This window comes from Myotis lucifugus, unplaced genomic scaffold, assembly GCF_000147115.1.
Source record: "Myotis lucifugus unplaced genomic scaffold, Myoluc2.0 scaffold_116, whole genome shotgun sequence".
Lineage (NCBI taxonomy): Eukaryota > Metazoa > Chordata > Mammalia > Chiroptera > Vespertilionidae > Myotis > Myotis lucifugus.
In genome coordinates this window covers 1,454,310-1,474,858 of record NW_005871164.1, presented here as the reverse complement: position 1 = coordinate 1,474,858, position 20,549 = coordinate 1,454,310, and the positions used below count along the sequence as shown (strand labels likewise).

The 20,549-nt window shown below is 45.4% G+C and overlaps 2 protein-coding genes across 3 annotated transcripts in view; one reads left to right on the top strand and one right to left on the bottom strand.

Annotated features, from left to right (window-relative positions):
- The window catches only part of LYPD1 (LY6/PLAUR domain containing 1), a 36,717-nt gene extending 25,998 nt beyond the window's left edge, over positions 1-10,719 (top strand). For both annotated transcript variants that reach the window (XM_023757883.1, XM_006093464.3), the window contains one exon: positions 10,306-10,719. In XM_023757883.1, the coding sequence (XP_023613651.1) occupies positions 10,306-10,541 (236 nt within the window). In that variant the 3' untranslated portion in view covers positions 10,542-10,719. The remainder of the gene's footprint in view (positions 1-10,305) is intronic.
- Positions 10,720-10,901: 182 nt separating this feature from the next.
- Positions 10,902-20,549, bottom strand: part of GPR39 (G protein-coupled receptor 39) — a 181,053-nt gene continuing 171,405 nt past the window's right edge. The window contains exon 2 of the mRNA XM_023757882.1: positions 10,902-11,483. Within this exon, the coding sequence (XP_023613650.1) occupies positions 10,954-11,483 (530 nt within the window). The 3' untranslated portion in view covers positions 10,902-10,953. The remainder of the gene's footprint in view (positions 11,484-20,549) is intronic.

Sequence of the window (20,549 nt, the reverse complement as noted above, 5' to 3'; positions counted from 1 at the left end):
TGCTGCACCACTCCCGCTCATCCCAGCCCCGCTGCGCCTGCTGCTGCCACCGCTCAGTAGGCTTGCTGCTGCTCTGCTGCAGGCGCTGCTGCAGCTGCACTTGCCAACCATGAGCCCGGCATCGAGCACCCGTCGGTCAGCTGAGCAGTGCTTCTGCTGTGGCAGTGCACTGACCACCAGGGGGCAGCTCCTGCATTGAGCATCTGCCCCCTGATGGTCAGAGCATGTCATGGCGACTGGTCGATTTGGTCAACCAGTTGCTTAGGCTTTTATATATATACTAGAGGCCCAGTGCACAACTCGGGGGGCGGGGGGAGAGGGGTCCCCCAGCCCGGCCTGTGCCCTCTCGCAGTCTGGGACCCCTCGGGAGATAATGACCTGCTGGCTTAGGCCTGCTCCCGGGTGGCAGAGGGCAGGCCCAATCCCTAGGTGCAGCCCCTGGTCAGGCTCAGACCAGGGCCGATTGGGGAGTTGGGGCGCCACCCCCTGTCATGCACAGAGCAGGGCGGATCAGGGGCTTGGGGCGCTGCACCCTGTCACACTCAGGGCAGGGCCAATGGGGAGGTTATGGCTCTACCCTGTCACACATAGAGCAAGGCCCTTGGAGGGGGGTTGGGGCGCCATCCTCTATCACCCACAGAGCAGGGCCGATCAGGGGGATGGGGCGCCACCGCTGTCACACTCAGGGCAGGGCCGATGGAGAGGTTATGGCTCTACCATGTCACACACAGAGTCACACACAGAGCAGGGCCGATCAGGGGATTGGGGAGCTCCCCCTATCAGGCACAGAGCAGGGCCCGTGCGGGGGGGGGGGGTTGGGGCGCCGCACCCTGTCAAACACAGAGCCCCAGGGCAATCAGGGGATTGGGAAGCTCCCCCCTATCAGGCACAGAACAGGGCTGATCAGGGGATTGGGTGCCTTTCCCTGTCACAAACAGAGCAGGGCGGATAGGGAGGTTGTGGCCCCGCCCCCTGTCACACACAGAGCTGCAGGGCAATCAGGGGGTTTGGGCGCTGCCCCCTGTCACGCTGATACCGGTGCCAGGAGGCATATTACCCTTTTACTATATAGAATAGAGGCCTGGTGCATGGGTGGGGGCTGGCTGGTTTGCCCTGAAGGGTGTCCTGGATCAGGGTGGGGGTCCCCACTGGGGTGCCTGGCCAGTCTGGGTGAGGGGCTGAGGGCTGTTTTCCTGAAGCGAGTGACTGAAGCTCCCAACTGCTCCTTGTTTTCTTTTTTTTTTTTTTTTATTCTGGGCCAGCTTTAGCTCTGAGGCCTCGCTGCTGAAAACATTGATACAAAGTTTAGGTCCGGCTGGCTTTCAGTCCGGCTGGTTTCTGGAGTTTTGTTTATCTTCTTATTTGCAACATAGTACATAGTTGCTTAGAGTTGCAACTGAGAGGCCGGCAAGTGAGGCGGGGAACGTTGGAGTCCACAGCAAGCAAGCCTCATGTTCACTTCAGTGCCTGGCTGCCGGCCGCCATCTTGGCTGACAGTTAATTTGCATATACTCACTGATTAGCCAATGAAAAGGGTAGCGGTCGTACGCTAATTACCATGTTTCTCTTTTATTAGTGTAGACTAGAGGCCCAGTGCATGAAATTCGTGCAAGAGTAGGCCTTCCTTACCCCAGCTGCCAGCACCAGCTTCCCTCTGGCACCCGGGACCAGGCTTCCCTTGTAGCCCCAGCTTCATCCGGAAGGTCGTCTGGAAGAACATCTGGTCTAATTATCATACTATGCTTTTATTATTATAGACTAGAGGCTCAGTGCATGTATTCGTGCACCGGTGGGGTTCATTTGCCTGGCCTGCACCCTCTCGCAATCTGGGACCCCTCAGGGAATGTCGGATTGCCGGTTTCAGTCCCGATCCCCGCAGGCCAGGCCGAGGGACCCCACTGATGCACAAATACATGCACCAGCCTCTAGTATGAGATTCATCAGTCTGTTCCATGTTTCCATGCCTGTGCATAGAGCATCTGTCCTCTGGTGGTCAGTGCATGTTATAGCTACCAGTTGAATGGTCCAATGGTCCAACAGTTGCTTAGGGTTTTATATATATAGATAGATAATTTAATTATTTTGTAACTGAAAGTTTATAGTTTTGGACCCCCTTCACCCATTCCACTCACCCTCGTCCCCCCATTCTCTGCCTCTGGTAACTACCAGTGTGTTCTCTGTGTCTATGAGCTGGGGTTGTTTTAGATTCCACATATACGTGATATAATATGGCATTTGTCTTTCTCTGTTTGAGTTATTTCTCTTAGCATATTGCCCTCCAGGTCCATCCATGTTGTCACAAAGGGCAGTATTTTATTCTTTTTTATGGCTTTATAGTGGTTTATTATATCTTCTTTATCCATTCAGCAATCTATGGACACTTAGGTTGTTTCCATAGCTTAGCTATCTATACTAATAAAAGCCTAGGTGGTCCTCACACCCTCGCACGTGACATCATCACAATATGGCCGCCACAAGATGGCTGCACACACAGCAGAGGTGGGGCCCAGCAGCCACCCTGTGTGGTGAGACCTGGGGGTCCTGTGACTCCGCGCTGCGCAGAGGAGGAAGGTTCCGGCGGAGGAGGCGGGTTGCAGCAGGGGAGGGCACTTGGGGGTGATCAGGCTGGCAGGGGAGGGCAGTTGGGGGCGATCAGGCCAGCAAGGGAGCAGTTAGGGGGCCATCAGGCAGGCAGGCAGGCGAGTGGTTAGGAGCCAGCAGTCCCAGATTGTGAGAGGGTTGTCTGACTGCCAGTGTATGAGAGGGATGTCCTAAAGCGGCAGTCAGACATCCCCCGAGGGGTCCCAGATTGGAGAGGGTGCAGGCCAGGCTAAGAGACACCCCCTCCCCATGCACAAATTTCATGCACCAGGCCTTTAGTTACAAATAATGCTATAATAAACATAAGGGGTGCATATATCTTTTCAAATTAGTATTTTTTTTCTTCAGATAAATACCCATAAGTTGAATTTGCTGGATGATATGGTAGTTCTGTTTGTAACTTTTTCAGGAATTTCCATACTGTTTTCTATCATGACTGTACCAATTTACATTCCCACCAACAGTACACAAGGGTTCTATTTTCTCCAAATTCTCACCAACACTTATTTCTTATCTTTTTGATAACAGCCATTCTAAAAGGTGGGAGGTGATATCTCATTGTGGTTTTGATTTGCATTTTCCTGATGATTCGTGATGTTGAGCATCTTTTCATGTACCTTTTGGCCATTGTGTGACTTTTTTCAAAAAATGTCTATTCTGATCTTCTGCCTATTTTTTAATTTGATTTTTTGTTTGGTTGATTATGTTGTGTTTTTTATTGTTTTTTTTTTGGGGGGGGGTTGTTTTTTTTCCAATTGAGTTATATGAGTTCTTTATATATTTTTTAGTATTAACCCCTTATGAGGTATATAATTTGCAAATATTTTCTCAAATTCAATAGGTTGCCTTTTATTTTGTTGATGGTTTCCTTTGCTATGAAAACGTTTTTAATTTGATGTAGTCCCATTTGTTTATATTTCACTTTCATTGCCTTTACTTTGGGTGTGAAATAAATTTAAAAAAATCATTGCTAAGATCAATGTCAATGTCAGGGAGCTAGCTACCTTTAAGGAGTTTTGTGGCTTCAAGTCTAATGTTCAAGCATTTAATCCCTTTTGAGTATAAAATAGTTTCCTTTTTTTTTTTTAAATGTGGCCATCCAGTTTTCCCAATACCATTTATTAGAGAGACTACCTTTTCCCCATTGTGTATTATTGGCTACTTTGTTATAAATTAATTAAACATAGGGTTGTTGTTTATTGGTTTTTTTTTGTTGTTAGTAGATAATACTGTTTTTCTTTTTTATTGGTTTTTTTTCTGGGTTCTCCATTCTGTTCCATTGATCTGTCAGTTTTATGCCAATATTATACTGTTTCAATTAGCTTTGTCATATAGTTTGAAATCAGGAAGTGATTTCCAGCTTTGTTCATCCTTATCAAGATTGCTTTAGCTATTTAGGGTCTTTTGTGGTTCCATACACATTTTAGGATTATTTGTTCTGTTTCTGTAAAAAATTTTATTTGAATTTTGATAAGGATTTCATTGAACCTTTACATTGCTTTGGGTGGTATAGACATTTTAACAATATTCATTCTTCCAGTCCCTAAGATAAATGGAATATCATTCCATTTATTTGCATCATCTTTAATTTCTTTCATCGTCTTATAGTTGTCAGTGTACAGGTCTTTCACCCTTTTTGTTTAAATTTATTCCTAGGTACTTTACTCTTTTTGATGCAATTGTAAATGGAATTGTCTTCCTAATTTCTCTTTCTGATAGTTCATTTTTATTGTATAGAAATGTAACACATTGTTGTATATTGATGTTTGTACCCTGCAACTTTACTGATTTTATTTAGTTCTTGTGGAGTCTTTAGGATTTATATATATATATATTATGCCATCTGTAAATAGTGACATTTTTGCTTCTTCCTTTCCCATTTGAATGCCTTTTATTTCTTTTCTTAGGTAATTGCTTCATCTAGAACTCCAACGCTTTGTTGAATAAAGTGGCAAGTGTGTACATTCTTGCCTTGTTTCTGATTTTAGAAGGAAAGCTTTTAGCTTTTCAATGTTGAATATGATGTTAGTTATAGGCTTGTTGGATATGATATTATGTTAAGGTACATTTCCTCTATATCCACTTGGTTGTGAGTTATCATAAATGGATGTTAAATTTTGTCATGTTTTTTCTGCATCTGCTGAGATTAGATGATTTTTATCTTTGATTTGGTTAATGTGGTATATCACCTTGATGGATTTGTGTGTGTTAAAGCTATCCTTGCATCCCTGGAATAAATCTCATATGATCATGATATATTAGTTCTTTTAATGTATTGTAGAATTTTCTTTGCTAATATTTTGTTGAGTATTTTTGCAGCTGTTTTCATCGGGATATGGCCTATAATTTTCTTTTCTTGTGGTGTGTTTGGCTGGTTTTGGTATCAGGGTAATGCTGGCCACATAAAATGAGTTTGGAAGTGTTCCCTCCTCTTCTATTTTTTGGGGAGAGTTTGGGAAGGACTGGTACTAATTTTTCTTTGAATGTTAGGTAGAATTCGCCTGTGAAGCTGTCTGGTTCTGGACTTTTGTTTGTTGGAGTATTTTTTACTATTGGATCAATCTCCTTACTAGTAATTAGTCTGATTAGATTTTTTATTCATTAATCAGTCTTGGCAGGTTATTTTTATAGGAATTCTTTCATTTCTTCTAGTTTGTACAATTGTTGGTGTATAATTGTTCATAGTAGTCTTTTATGATGCTTTGTATTTCTGTGGCATCCATTTTAGGTCTTCTTTTTTCATTCCTGATTTTGTTTCCTCACTTTTTCTTGGGGAGCCTAACTAAAGGTTTGTCAACTTTGTTTCTATTTTTAAAGAACCAACTCTTGGTTTCATTGATATTTTTAGTTTGTAGTTCATTTATTTCCGCTCTGATATTTCCTACCTTGGAAGAACTTTGGGCTTAATTTTTTTCTTTTTGTAGTTCTCTGATGTGTAATGTTAAATTGAGATTTTTCTTGTTTCTTGAGATAGGCATTTATCTCTATGAACTTCACTCCTAGAACTACTTTTGCTATATCCCTTAGATTATGGTATGCTGTCTCACTTCCATTTGCCTCAAGATTGTTTTTTTATTTTTCCTTTGTTTTCTTTTTTGACCTAATGGTTTAATAGTATGTTGTTTCATTCTCACCTATTTGTGAATTTGCCAGTTTTCTTGTAACTGATTTCTAGTTTTGTACCATTTGGTCAGAAAACATGCTTAATATGATTTTAATCTTACATTTTTTAAGATTCATTTTGTGTCCTAACATATGATCTATGCTGGAAAATATTGCATGTATACTTGAGAAAAATGTGTATTCTCTTGCTTTTGGATGATTTTCTTGACTCTGTGTGTGTGTGTACATATATAGTCCATGTTGTCTAATGTGCCTTTTAAGGCCAATGTTTCCTTATTGATTTTCTGTCTGGATGATATATCCATTCATGCAAGTGGTATATTAAAGTCCCCTACTATGATTGTATTGCTGTCCATTTCTCCCTTTTGCTCTATTAATATTTGCTTTATATATTTAGCTGCTCCTATATTGGGTACATAAATATTTGCAAATGTTATATTCTCTTGTTGGATTGATCCTTTACCATTATCTAATGATACACAATCTTGGCCTCTTATTTCAGTCTTTGTTTTAAAGTTCATTTTGTCTGATATAACCATAGCTACCCCAGCTTGCTTTGGGCTTCCATTTGCATGGACTATTTTATCCCACCCCTTCATAATCCATATGTGTCCTTGCATCTGAAGTGAGCTTTTTGTACGAAGCATATGGGATGGATCTTATTTTTCTGTGTTTTTTTTTAATCCATTTAGCCACTTTGTCTGTTGATTAGATAATTTAGTTCATGTATATTTAAAGTAATTATTGATAGGTATATACTTATTGTCATTTTGTTAATTATTTTCTGTCTTTTTTGTAGTTCTGGCCCTTTTTTTAATTTCCTTGCTCTCTTCCTTTGTGGTTTGATGACTTTCTTTAGTGGTATGCTTAGATTCCTTTCTCATTATCTTTTTTTTATCTCTATATGGTTTTTGCTTTGTGGTTAGCATGAGGCTTACACACAATTTATATTTATCAGATAAATGATTCATCTTCATCTCATTCAGGTTTTATTTTCTAAAGTTTTTTTTTGTTTCTTCATTTTTCTTGATTCTGTATTTTAAGTTGGTCATAATTTAAGCCTGAATGCATCATAAAGCTCTGCATTTTTATTCTCCTCCCCACATTTCATGTTTTTGTTATTACATTTTACATTTTTTATCTGATGTATGCCTTAACTAATTATTGTAGTTATTGTAACAACATCTGTCTTTTAACCTTCATACTACCTTTGCTTTTAAGTGATTACTACACTAACTTTATATTTACCTTTAGCAATGGATTTATACTTTCACATGTCTTCTTGTTATTAATTAGCATCCGTTCCTTCAGCTTATGAAAGTCCCTTTAACATTTCTTGTAATTATGGTTTAGTAGTGATGAACTCCTTTAGCTTTTACTTGTCTGGAAAAGTATTTTTAAAAAAATCTTTATCACTCTTTTAGTTCTAATAACTTTGCCAGGTAGGGTATTCTTGGTTGGAATGTTTTCTTTTAGCACTGTTAAGTTATTCTGCCACTCTCTTCTGGCCTGGAAAATTTCTGCTGAAAAATCCGGTAGCTTCATGGGGTTCCCTTGTACATAAGTTTTTCTCTTTCTACTATTAAGCTTCTCTCGATGTCTTAAACTTTTTAATTGTAACAAGTCTCGGTCTGTGTCTCTTTGGGTACTTCTCATTTGGAACTCTGCTTTTCCTAGGTCTGTATGTCTGTTTCCTTCCCCAGGTTAGGGAAGTTTTTGGTCAGTACTTGTTCAAGTAAATTTTCTGCCTCTTCCTCTCTTATCTTCTGGAACTCCTATAATGTGAATGCTAGTCCACTTGATGTTGTCCTTTAAGATATCTTAACTTTTTTTCATTCTATTTCTTTTGGCTGCATTGATTGGATGAGTTCCACTGCCCTGTCTTTGAGTTGACGGACCCTACTGCTTTATCTAGTCTGCTGATGAACCCTTTGGTGTATTTTTCCGTCCAGTTACTGTATTCATCTCTTCTGTAATTTCTCTTTGGTACTTTCTATTTTCTGTCTCTTTGTTGAAATTCTAACTGTATTCACCCATTCTACTATTTAGTTCAGTAAACCGTTTTATGACCATTACTTTGAATTCTTTATCAGGTAAATGATTTATCTTCATCTCATTAAGGTTTTATTTTCTGAAGTTTTACCTTTTGTTTCTTCATTTCTTGAGTCTCTGTGCTAGTTTCTAGGGATTAGATCAAAAAGCCCCCTCTTCCGGTCTCAAATGCTTGGCCTTGTGTAAGAGATGAACCTTATCACTCAAACCTGCTTATCACTCAGACCTACCCTAGCTCTTGACTGTCTCCGGCACCTGGTGATTGCCCAAGCCACCTGTTTTTAAACGCTCCCAGTGGTGTAGGATGTGCCACAACCAGCCAGTATCCCAATGAGGAGGAGCTCAGTCAGCACCTAGAGTCAGACTGAGTGGGAGCCATTCCTTTAAGTAGCTTTAAAAATATACAGCCCTGTGGGACCACAGTGTTAAGCCCCAATGGCCACCAGAGCCAAGAAACTGGAGGTATCCGCTGGTGGCAGTTGCAAAATTCAAGGCTCCCCTCATGCATTATATAACTAACCTACCTCATCCCTGATGCTGAGCCCTACAAAGTTAGGCTTAAAAACAAATCCTCAGCCATGTCACTAAGTAAAGATGCAAATTATAGAACAGCATATAGGATGCGATGCTGTTCACAAATGCGTGTGCGCACACACACTTTATTTCTCCATGGGCATATATGTAAATGCATAGAAATAGGCCTGGAAGGAAGCGTCTGAAACTGATAAGAGTGCTTACCTCTGAGGAGAACCTGGGATTGGAAGTGGTGGTCACCTTATCTGAATGTCTGAATGAATGTTTTTCACAGTGGAAATTATATTCAGTAAGTATTTTTGAACTTTTAATATTTACTTAAAGGAAAAAATTTTCTAAAGTTGAACTGGCAAATAATAGTGTTTTTAATATTTAAGAATAAAAAGATAGTGAGCAAAACTTAATTCCCTACCATGGGCAATAGATAGAAAATGTAGAGACTACATAGCATGTTCCTTAGAAATTAAACAGTCCCTCTTCTCTCCCCCTGCTCCCGCACATATCCTTTGTCCACGGGCATTATCTTACCAGAGCAGCTACTTCCAGGATTTTCTAATGGTGTTAAAAAAGCAATCCTTACAGATGTATATAGAAAAAAATGACAAAACTGTGTCTTAATGTAAATCTGAGGCACTTCTTTACCTCCTTCTTGGAAGTTTTGGGCAGTTTGTCTTTACTGTTTCTCCTGCACCTAAAGCAGCCATTCTCAGCGGGAGGCGGGGGGAGGGGAAGGGAGCCTCAAAGAAACACCGGCAAACACACACCTACGGGGGTCAGAGGAACTCCCTGGCCACTGCCGGAATGTATCTGCTGCTGTGCAGGGCAGCAAAGAGGTAAGGCCATTCACTTCCAGGACGAACTTTAGCATTACAAGTTATCTGACCAGAAAGGATAATTTTGTCAATTATGTCTCAATAAAAAACTTAATGATACAAAAGAGCCACACACACCCCAAAAGCTATCTTCAGAGTAAAGCAGTCTCCTCCCCCCCGCCCATAAAGAAAACAAAACCATTCTGTGGTTTATTGGCTATCTGCTTTGCTATATAGACAGTAATATAGACTTGATGGCATAGAGCCAGAATACTAGGTGCAAATACATTTTAGTTGTGTGACTTTGGGCCAGTCAGCTAACCCTCTCTTGCCTAAGGCACCCCAACTGTAAAATGGGGATGACCATGGGGGCCTCCCCGGAACGTAGTGAAGGATACAGGACGCCACAGCTCTCTGGAGAGTGCCTGGCAGGCAGGAAAGCACATACATAAGCTGAGCTGTTAGCATCAGAATTGATGTACTTCCAGCTTTAGGAAGTCATAGGATGGTCCAAGACACCCTAATTGGAACGCTGTGCTGCAATGTGGACATGACACCTGTCCTCAAGGTGAGGCCACCAGTCTGTGCCCCCACACGGTGCATGCTAAGTGCTAGCTGTGAGATGCTCGCTGGGCAAATGACCATGTGTTCTACGGGCAGGCCTCTTCCCTGAGAACAAGGCTGTTCCGCACACATGGAGAAATCAGGGCCCCTTCACTAGGGACTTGGTCTTTATTGAGAACATTCCATGATTTAATAAAAACATGGTGGAGAGCCATCTCTCTGTGTCGCTGATAAAGTGATAATAGAGGTGAGATCTAGACAAACAGCTTGTGGTCCTCTCTAGCATGAAATAGTTTGAGCAGCAACAAGGTAAAAAGCTCTGTATCTAGTACACAGTGTGAATTCTGCCTTTTAAAAAGGTGGACTTTGGTTTGACAGCTCTTTATTCGCTGGCAGTGCATCTCAGATCGCTTTTGGAACAATCCTGTCCAAATGGTGCAATGAGGACTGCCTTCTTCCCCGTGCACCTCGTGTATTGGGGAGGCTCAGCAACACAACCCAAAGCGCCCCCCCTGCCCCACCCGGGCTCTGGGCTGGGAGGGGGAGGAAGGACACCCTGGGAGCTGGGCTCCGCCCGCTGCCAGCACAGGTTAACCCAGCTCCTTTGCGCATGTTGCAGGGATCATGTATCGCAAGTCGTGTGCCTCCTCCGCAGCCTGCCTCATCGCCTCGGCCGGGTACCAGTCCTTCTGCTCCCCCGGGAAGCTGAACTCGGTGTGCATCAGCTGCTGTAACACCCCTCTGTGCAACGGGCCGCGGCCCAAGAAGAGGAGCAGCTCGGCCTCCACCCTCCGGCCAGGGCTGCCCGCCACCATCCTGCTCCTCAAAGTAGGCCTCTTCCTGGCGCGCTGCTGAATGAGAGCGCGCCCGCCGCATCGTCCTTCTGGCTCCCGCTCCGGCCCGTGGCTCTCTGGGCATGCTTTGATTCTGGGTAGGGAGCCCGCGTTCTCTTTCCTTTAGTTCCTTTGCAAATAATGAAAGAGCTCAGCGTAAAACATTTTTGTAAGCTCTGAATAAATTCAGTCGGACTGAACTTTCAGTGTGTACTTAGAAGAAGGGAGGGGATGGCAGGTCCCCGTCTGTAACCAGAGTCAAGGCGGCAGAATCAGCCTTAGGAGACCTGAAGGGGCATCTGCCTCCCCAAGGCCCCTGGCTCCCCCTCCTGTCCCAGGCGCGGGAGCAGGTGGTTTTCACAGCTGTGCGTGTGCGGGGAATGCTGCTGTCACCGGCCGGGCTGGTTAGCGCTCCAGGCTTGCTAACCTGACCTTCACACTTCATGCTCCTGAACACCATTCTCGGCTGCAGGACTGGCTGGTTTCGTCTCCCACTGGGGCTCTGGCGACTCGGGACTCGATGGCTGGGCCTCGGCCTCCGGCTCGGGCTTGGCCTCGGCATTGCTCTGAAACGTGCTTAGGAAAACCTGGCGCGGGGTCCTGGTGGAGGAACCGCGCCAGGAAGCGAGGCGGAGGAGCGGGCGGCGCGAGCGGGCGCTGTCGGTGGGCGAGGCAGAGGAGGAGGCGGCCAGGCTCCGCAGGCGGCGCTCCTGGTTGGCGTGCTGCAGGGTCAGGCGGCAGCGCAGCACCTGCCAGAACACGGCGCGGAACTGCCGCGAGGACACGTTGTACAGCAGCGGGTTGATGACCGAGCTCAGGTAGAAGAAGGTGTCGGAGAACGGGAGCAGGGTCATGTACGCCTGGAAGTAGGACCGGGTCCAGTCGTGCTTGGGTCGGGCGGCAGCCATGATTCTCCGGACCTGGTTGGGCATCCAGCAGATGGCCAAGGTCAAAACGATCAGCCCTGAGCAGGCAGGTGGGGGGAGAGACAGAAACACAGCATGAGAACAACACAGCCATCAAGTTTTTACCCCTCCGTGCTCTGCTCACCGGCCCGGAAACGGGACTCGTTTTCCAATGTTGCGTTTGACAGCTTCCGCAAAAAAAAAAAAAAGTCCCATCGTTTCAGGGCTGGGGGAGTTGACTGTATTAAAGACCATTAAATGCTTTAGACAGTTTATCGATACCTGTTAATGCCTGTTAATTTAAAAATTGTTTGTGTGTCCAGAAAGCATTTTATGTAGTCCTTTAATCTAGTTATGTCTTTTTTTAAATATGTAGTCCTTTAATCTAGTTATGTCTTTTTTTAAAAAAAAAATCGATGTATACAGTATAGCCACATCAGATGAAACATTTGCATTTTAAAGAAGACCCAATGACATCTTCCAAATGGAAATGGTCACAAAGAAGCATTTTTAGTGACACTGCCACTGAGAAATTTTTTATATACATTAGGTTTGCACACCTGTAATTATAATGCTCAGATCTGCAACAGCGATTGTCGTATTTAAAAATATTTAAAAAGAAACAATTATCCAAACACAATGGAAACTATAAAAACTTCCCTCACGCTCAGCCAGTAGATGTTCATTGCCGTGTGGCACCGAGCGGAAGCTGACCGCCTGGACATATGTCTGGGTGCCCACATGTCTGCATTCCAACTTACACAATCATCGCTATTTCTGTGACCTCTGCCAGAGAAAGATTCGGTTGGGCCACAGTCCACTGATATCGCAAGTTTCATGAGCATTTATTCCACAGTGCCCACCCCCCTCAAAGAAAAAAAAAACAAGCAAGAGATGTCAGATCAGAAAGCAGCAGCAGGTGAGGTGGGAGGGTGGGCACGGGACCAGAAGGTAAGTGAGCAGAGCTGATATCCTAAAGCTGTGTTTTGGATCTCCAGAAATGCTTCATCCCGCTCTTAAATTTAAATAATATAATAAGGGAAAATTCACATTTTACAAACCTTCTGATTTTCTAGCACCCCACAGGAAAGTGATTGTTGGCAATGGTCCCTTCCTGCCTCTGACCAACGGTAAATATTTCACTAATTAATGCTCCAGGAAAAATGGCCATGTTTACCCATCCAGGGTGGGCCCTCCTGCACGCTCTCGCCTTAGCATCCCTTGCCTGGTGGCAGAGTGGCTGTAGGTGTATTCTCTGGCACTGAAATAACCCAGTCTCCCCCCAATTACAAACCCTCCACAAATCCCAGCTGTTAGCAAAGAGAACGTAGGAACTCTGCTCCCTGTTAATTTCCAAGGGTTTCTCCAGTCAAATCTCAGCCCAAGCTTGAAATACAACCCAATTTTCTTATTTCCTTACTTTGGATTTGCTACCTTGAAAACACTCAGTAAATCTAAAAATAAAGCAGGCAAAGTCACATATCGATATGATGAAAAGGCAAAAGAGATCATCTTAAGTCAAGGGTGTATTCTGAATCACCTAGTTACAGCAGCTGGATGGGAACACAAATCAACATTTTTCTGATTTTAAAAAAAACTTTTGGAGGAAATTGGGGGCTTTTTTTGCACTGATTTCAGAAGCACAGGCGTTCCCAGCCCCCTGTGCTATTCCATCTGGTTTTTAAGTCATTTCTCCTCGTTTTGATCTCATGCAGCTCTGACTGAAAGGATCCTCTCATTAACTGTGAGAGAGCTAGGCCTCGCCACACCTAGGGAAGCTCTGTCTTCACAAAGTTTTAACTTTCTCTCTTCCCTGCCACTGACTTTCAGAGAACAAGTACAGCTGTCTTCGTCTGAGGACTTATTTCCTAGAATGGAAATCAAGCACAGGGTTAGATCAGTGCTGTGCTACACCGTAGGAGGCTGTACGTCAGGCGGTAAGAACCGGGAAAGGCGATAAGAAACTGCCTTGTACTTTCAACAGCGTGAACATAGCACAGTTTTTAAAGCCGGTGGAAGAAAGTGAGAAAAGAAGGCAGGGCTGTGGGTGGGTGGGGAGAAGGCATCAAAGCGGTGTTCTGCTCTGCCTGCTCCTGTCCCATTCATCTCTTATTTGCATGACCCTGTTCTTCTGTTACCTTTGCCCCCTTCACCTGGCACCAAATGTCCTGATTGATCTTCCCATCAAAAGAAGCAGAGTCAGTAAAAAACAAGACCCCGGCACCGGGTATGACGCAGGGGGTAGGGGTCGACAAAGAGTTGTGGCCTGGTTTATAGTTGTAGCCAGGAGAGAACTCTTGCTCTGAAATCGAAATGAGCTAAAGTAGGTAAGTGAGAAATACCTTAGTCTGAAAAAGTAGCAGAACATAGGGAACCAGGCCTGAGGTGCTTCAATGATGAGGAAAAGAAGGGAAATCTCACCTTCCTGGCTGTAGAAGTAGGTAGATGTGACACCAAATACAAACATGGACAAGAGCCAAGGAGCTGAGTTAGACATGGACCGGGATTCCAGATCAGGCATCCAACAGGTCTTGGGCTATAAGTAAGAATAATGCCACATTTCGGTGGGTTTTCCCTGTGTCAGGTTCTGCGCTGAGCATTCTCTGCTAATTTCCTATGCCTTCCTCGCTTCTGATAACAACCTGGTAAGATGAAGATTGTTATCATCTTCACCTTACAGATGCAGGTGAGTCTCAGACAAGGTTAGCTAGGACATGTGCTTGCCGAACTTCAAAATCCAAGATAAGTACTTGGACATAATATTGTCTGTTTCTCAGATTTCCAGTTTGAAAAATATAGACAACACGGGGAAATGAGCATGAGCCATAATTCTACCATGCAAAGTGGATGTAAAGCAGCACTGTCCACTAGAAATATAACATAACCCACATGGGATTTTAAAATTCCAAGTAGCCACATTAAAAAACAAAAAGAGACAGGGGAAATCAATCTAATAACAGCCTCTGTAATCCAATCCACCCAAACATTTTCATTTCACATGTACTTTCAACGTGTAATCAACCTAAGTCTTCGAAATCCAGTGTGGCTTCTCTGTTTACAGCATATTTCATTTAGGACCAGCAAGAGGTGGCTGGTGGCTACAGCACAGGTTAAATAGCCTTCGTAGCCCCCCCGCCTCAAAATAGCAGGGCTCCCTATTTCCTCCTGTTCCCATTTCCCCACCTGCCCCCTTCCCAGCCACATACCCAGACAGTCCTGTCAAACCAAGGACACCCCTGGCCTGAATTTATCTTCCTCAGGTTCTGACCATGCAACCCAGGTTGATCCTCAGCCATGGTGTAGACACGTTTTACCCATCCTTTTGCATAAAGCCTTCTATATAAGGGGGCTACAAATTATCTAAAGCCTAAAGAATAATGAAAGCACACATTTCTATTTTGCATCGCTCTTTCTAAAACTTGCCTAGTCACTTTGGAATAGCACAGATTGTGCCAAATCCCTGGCAAGGATGTTGGGATATACTTCCTCTACCTCATGAGAGGTGGGGAAAGTGGCTGGTGTCTTCCCCGCTGTGTGGGAGAGAGAATTTTGTTCTGGAAAAATGGAGCATTGAGCTTATAGTTACAGCCAACAACAGATGAGAGGTGTGTGCCCGTGGGCGATGTCACAGAGGGCGACCAAGCCAGCATCCTTGTAAAATGTGTCATTTTATAAGGGCAGGTGATTGCTCACTTTTACATTTGAAAAAGAGCTCATTATTTCACATGACACATCGTTGAGAATAAACACCACATCCAAAGGTGGTGTTATTCTGGCTGTTTGCAACTGGTTCAGCTCCAGTCCCAGCAACTCTGGGGCTGAGACAAAGCTTTAAAGTGTTATTCACGCCTTAATAGAGCATATTAAAGATTTGACTAACTTTACATTTGGCTCCAATCAATTTGGACTTGTATATTACACTTGGAAAAATCTATAACGCTTTGGTCTGTGTGGTGTAACGTGCAGCCCGCAGTTAAATAACTTGAGCGTGAACTTGAATGGAGATCAGTGAACTGAACCCAGTCATGTAAAGTAGGTAAACAGTTTTAACTGAATTATTGATAGATCTGCATTGTACTCCAGACAGCCTTGCACTCTGGGTTAAGAAATACCTTCAGATTTTATCTTTTATTTCCTCCACATAAAGTACTTCCATTTTTCCTCTCTCATCACTACACTAAAATGACAAGAGCCATTAGGCGGTGACACAGACTTGTTCTCTGCAGAGTGAAGTTGTTTAAGAGGCAGAAGGAATGCCCCGTGCAGCAGCATCCCGCATCGAGCCTGGCATTTCCGCAGCATCCAGCTCGGATTAGTCAGCAGAAGCGCACTAAGCCACCGCCAGAGACCGCCGGCCTTCATACACCTGACTGGGCTCCGCTTGATCCCCTCTAACCTTTAAAGTGAAGGCAGCTATTTGTGTGTCCCCAGAACTTCTCTCAGAGTCATTAGAGAGCCGGAGACAGGAGAGAGACCCACCGCAGAACCCCTTTATCCCACAGATGTCGGGACAGGCGAAGTGATTCACTGGGGATCTCAGGGGAGGGAGGGGGGGATGCCTTTGATCTTGCCATACTGTGCAGAACACTGAATTCTACCCTAAATTGACAAACAAGCCTGTCGCATTTAAATGCAGTTTTGTTTTCCAGTTGTAGGCTCAAATGCTGACATTCACAGCATGGAATGCCATGAGAGGCAGGGCCCTCTCAGACCCCAGGGAAAGTCGGCACATCTCAATATCCTGTCTGAATTGAGTCTTAGAACCGTGTCTCTCGAGAACAGGCACAGACAAAGCTCTGGAGCACAAGTACCCTCCTCCCCCCAAACACACACATATCCTTTTTAAAAAATTGATTTCAGAGAGGAAGGGACAGAGGAACATCAACGATGAGAGAGAATCATTGATCGACTGCCTCCTGCACACCTCCTACTGGGGATGGAGCCCGCAACCTGGGCATGTGCCCTGACTGGGAATCAAACCATGAACTCCTGGTTCATAGGTTGACGCTCAACCACTGAGCCACCCTGGCTGGACTCACCCACCCTTTTTTGAAGTTTAGTGAAAGGGAGCTGAAAAATGTTTAGAAAACAAAATATGATTCTACATCAGGACTTGGTAACCAATCCTATAAGGACTCTATCCATCTGTCCATCCATTCATTTATCTGTCCATCCTTCTATGTATCGTACTTAAGTATCTGCTAGAGAAGAATACTTAGCTAATACTAAGCAGAAAAAAATCTGGACATTTGATCGTTCCCTAAGCAAAGATATTTTCTGTGATTTAAAGAAATCCCGAAGATGTGCTGTTCCACCTGGTGTTGGAGTCCCATTTTACTAAATCATTCAAGCCTTGGGGTTGCCGAGGGGGTGTTGAGTATGCTTTAGGATTCCTGTGACTAGTATAGTTTCTCCATCCTCTTCCTGCCCCAACATTCTAACTTCTCTCTAACCCTGGCTGTAGTGATCAGGAGTTAGATTGGCCCCATATACAGCCCAATTTAAGTTCTCTGGACTCTGTTTATTCATCCAACAAAGACTTTTCGAAGGGCTGGAACCTATTATAAACCCTGTTCTAGGCACTGATGTTAAAAAGTAGAGGAGACAGGGCAGCCACAGCCTGGTGACAGTGTGAAGGGTCATGAGAGCAGTCTAGACAGAGCATATGGCAGTAGTGAGGGGGGCTAGCTGACCTTCACACGTGAGGGAGCACTCAGAAAAATTAAAAGAGAGGAAGAGTGAGCCTGGAAAACAGCAGCCAGGCAAGACACCACATGAGCGAGGAATGGAGGAATGCTATGCCTGCTCACCTTCTGAGAGCTACAAGGCTCAGTGGGACCAGGACAAAGAGGAGGGGAGAGACAGGAGGGGGGAAGGAGGGCGGTTGGAGAGCACTCCATCAGGGTCTGCAGACAATAAATTAACTTGCATGTAGTATGGTGAGCAACATCTGCTTGTCAACTGACATTTAAATAGCAATTGCCAGTAGGAGGTAAGAATATGGTTAGTTGAATGAAGATCCATGAAGAGACAAATCCATCTAATAAAAGGTTTTAGCATTTTTCTCAATTTATATTTTGTGTTTGCCAATCTGCTTCTGCCCTCCACTTGAGACACTAATGACACTCACTGATCCTGTCCAACACTAGGACCCCAAATCTGCACTGACCTTGATTTAGTCTCTAACCTCTAAGAGAATGGTTTTCAAAGGTGGGGGGGGGTGGTCCCTGGAACAGGAGCATCGGCCTCACCTAGGAACTTGTCAGAAATGCACATCAGGCTCCAATCCAGATGTACTGAATTGGTGGCTGGGGCAGGGGCCCGGCAGCCTGGGCTTCACAACCCACTGGTTGACTCCGATACTCAAATCTGAGAACCACTGAACTAACTGAGATAGAGACCAAATCTGTGGGCATTTGGGGGCCCTGTCACTGTCATTGTTTGCTTTCGAAGCATCACATTGAGTGTCTGCAGTCTGAGCAGACAGAACTCCTCCCTCTAGTCCCTCTCCATGACAACCACCCGGCCAGTCCCTCTCAGTCCTGAGTGCAGCCCTCCCATGGTCCTGTCTCCCTCCTTCTCTCCTTTGTTCCTCTTCTCCCTTCTCACTGCTTCTTCCCTTTCCCCGTTTCTTCTTTCTTTACATGTTTCTCCAGTAGATAAACCAATGGCTTCTATCCTTTCCCTTCTGTCTGCTTTTATTCCCCTTCCTCCCCTCCATCTTCTCCAGAGTTCACCACAAACCAAGCCATACACAGCTTTGCCTACACTGCCAGCGCACACCTCTCGCTTCCCATCATTTTCGTGGATGACTTTGAGAAGGTGACTGCATCCGCTGCAGGCAAGTTCCTTAATCTCCAACAGGTGGCTGCCTGGGACGTGGTCACCACTCATTGCCGAGTTTGCCAAAGAAAAGCGAGAGGCTTCGGAAGCCACACAGACAGGATGTGAGGGCTGTGGGCGTTAGCTGTGCACTGAGCCATCTCAGTGCCCTGTGCCCTCTGGCCCTGCCAGGGCTTGCCTGGACACCTGTGGTCACCTTCACAGTGACCCATCAGCTTAGTGACCTTCATTGACACTGGTCTGCCTTCTTGCCCTCTTTCCTACGGAGAAACGTTCTACAGGAGAAGATAGAGGGCTGTTGGGATTGGGTTTTCAGAGAAGGGCACAGGTCACAGCTTTAAATGATGCAAAGGCCACAGATGGCTGCTTCTGCCCGAGAAGACAGATGGCCTGATGTCCTGTCCTCACCACAGCTATTTGATGGAGCCCAGGAAAGGACTCTCTCCCCACTGTGGCCCCAACCACAACACGGAGGCCGGAGACCGATTCCTAATGGCCTGCAAGTTGCTCAGCATCCATCCATCTCTCTCTGCTCTGCAAGCTTCCATATAAGAAAAAGTGAATTGCTACCAAAACAGATAAATATCTAAAGCAAGTCCTCCTGTCTGGAGCTGTAGGACAACCACGTGCACGCAAAGCCAGCAGCATGCAGGGTCATCGCTGTGGTCTCGTGCCTCTGTTCCGTGATGACTGCATGGCAAATGACTCATGGAACCATTAATAAATATTTTTCTACGTGGATCTTGATTGTATGCACCTGTGTGGGGCTTTCTATGTAAACAACCTTCCAACCCTACTGCTAGTCAAGTCCCCATGTTTGGTATAGCTGGTTCTCAGCAGGACACAGCCCAGGAGTGGGTGGTGGTCATGAGGGCCATGGTCCCCCATGCCGGCGGGAAGCTGTGGACTGTGTGATGACTGGGCCACCTACCAGTGGATTAACTGAGACCACCAAGCACTGACCCAGACACTTGTAACACTGACTACTGCTAATAGGCTGCAGTTTCTAATAGAGTTTAGTCCCTGCAAGTGGGAGAGAATGAAAGCCCCAGAAAGTTAGCACTGAAAGGCCTCGGAGATAAATCCCCTGGTGAGCCAGCAGAATCCACAGAGAAGTAGGATGAGGGGCCCAAATTCAAGCAGCCCAGGAGTCCAAGCACAGGGCCTCCCAGTGTTGGGGTGTTTGCACTGGTCACGCACACCCCTTGAGGCCGAGCGTCACCAGGCAGCCCTCCAATGAAACAGCACCAGGCCCAGCGCACGCCGCAGAGGCAACATGGGCATTTCAGGAGTGTGGGGCCAGTTACGTGTGGCATATCCTGCTCCTGGCCTCTCCCTGCCCAGGTCCCTGCTTGTGCTCCCTCTGTGGACCCTCTGAGAACCAGCACTGAGTGCCATGACTGAGGCAGGCCAGGGCCAGGGGGGAGCAGCCCCCAGTCTGTTCTCTGTTCTCTGTTCTCCAGGCATCTGTGTTGATCCCTCTGCTTAGACCACGTGTTCTTACCCTCTGCTCTCTCTCCTCCTGTCCCTCTCTCCCTCCATCTCTCACCCCATCTGCCCATGCATTGTGCAGCTCTTATTCTAAGTCTCTGCTTAGGGTCACTACCTCCAGGAAACCTTCCTTGTCTCCATAGGCTACATCCAGTTCTCTCCTGTGAACTCACTCCTGCCCCTGCCACCAAACACTACAGCATAAACTAGGCCATGAAGGCAGGAGCCTCCATCCTCCAGGAGCCTCCCTAAACCCCATGAAGGCAGGAGCCTCCATCCAAAATGAAACCTTTCAACCATAACTGTTCAGTCCATATGGTAGAAGGGAGGGAGGTGGGTGCTGCAGATCCCAGGTGAGGAGCTGGGTAGGAGGGTGTTTAATATTCATGCATTTATCGGATGCATATAGAATCAATTTGAAGCCAGCTTCCCTGACAGAGAGGTCAGTACTAACCATCCTGACCAAGGACCTGGTGCCTGGATCATTTCCATTCCCTGAGGGGAAGAGAAGGAGAGAGTGGGAACACAGAAGGGATCACCTTCTCATTCAAGCAAAACCAGAACCCCCAGGCCAAAGAAAGAAAAGAGCCCCCAAGACCAACAGGTCTAGACAGGGGTGAGGAGTCCCTGGTTCTAAGAATGCCCTCAGGAGCCACAAACTTTAGCCTCCCACCCTCAGGGTGCAGCCGGACCTGAGTTTTCTACACTAAGAACTTTCTTTTCCTTTCTCTTCGTGGGGTACAGAGTACAGGTAAGAGTCAACAGGTGAAACAGAAGAGCCACATTTACTA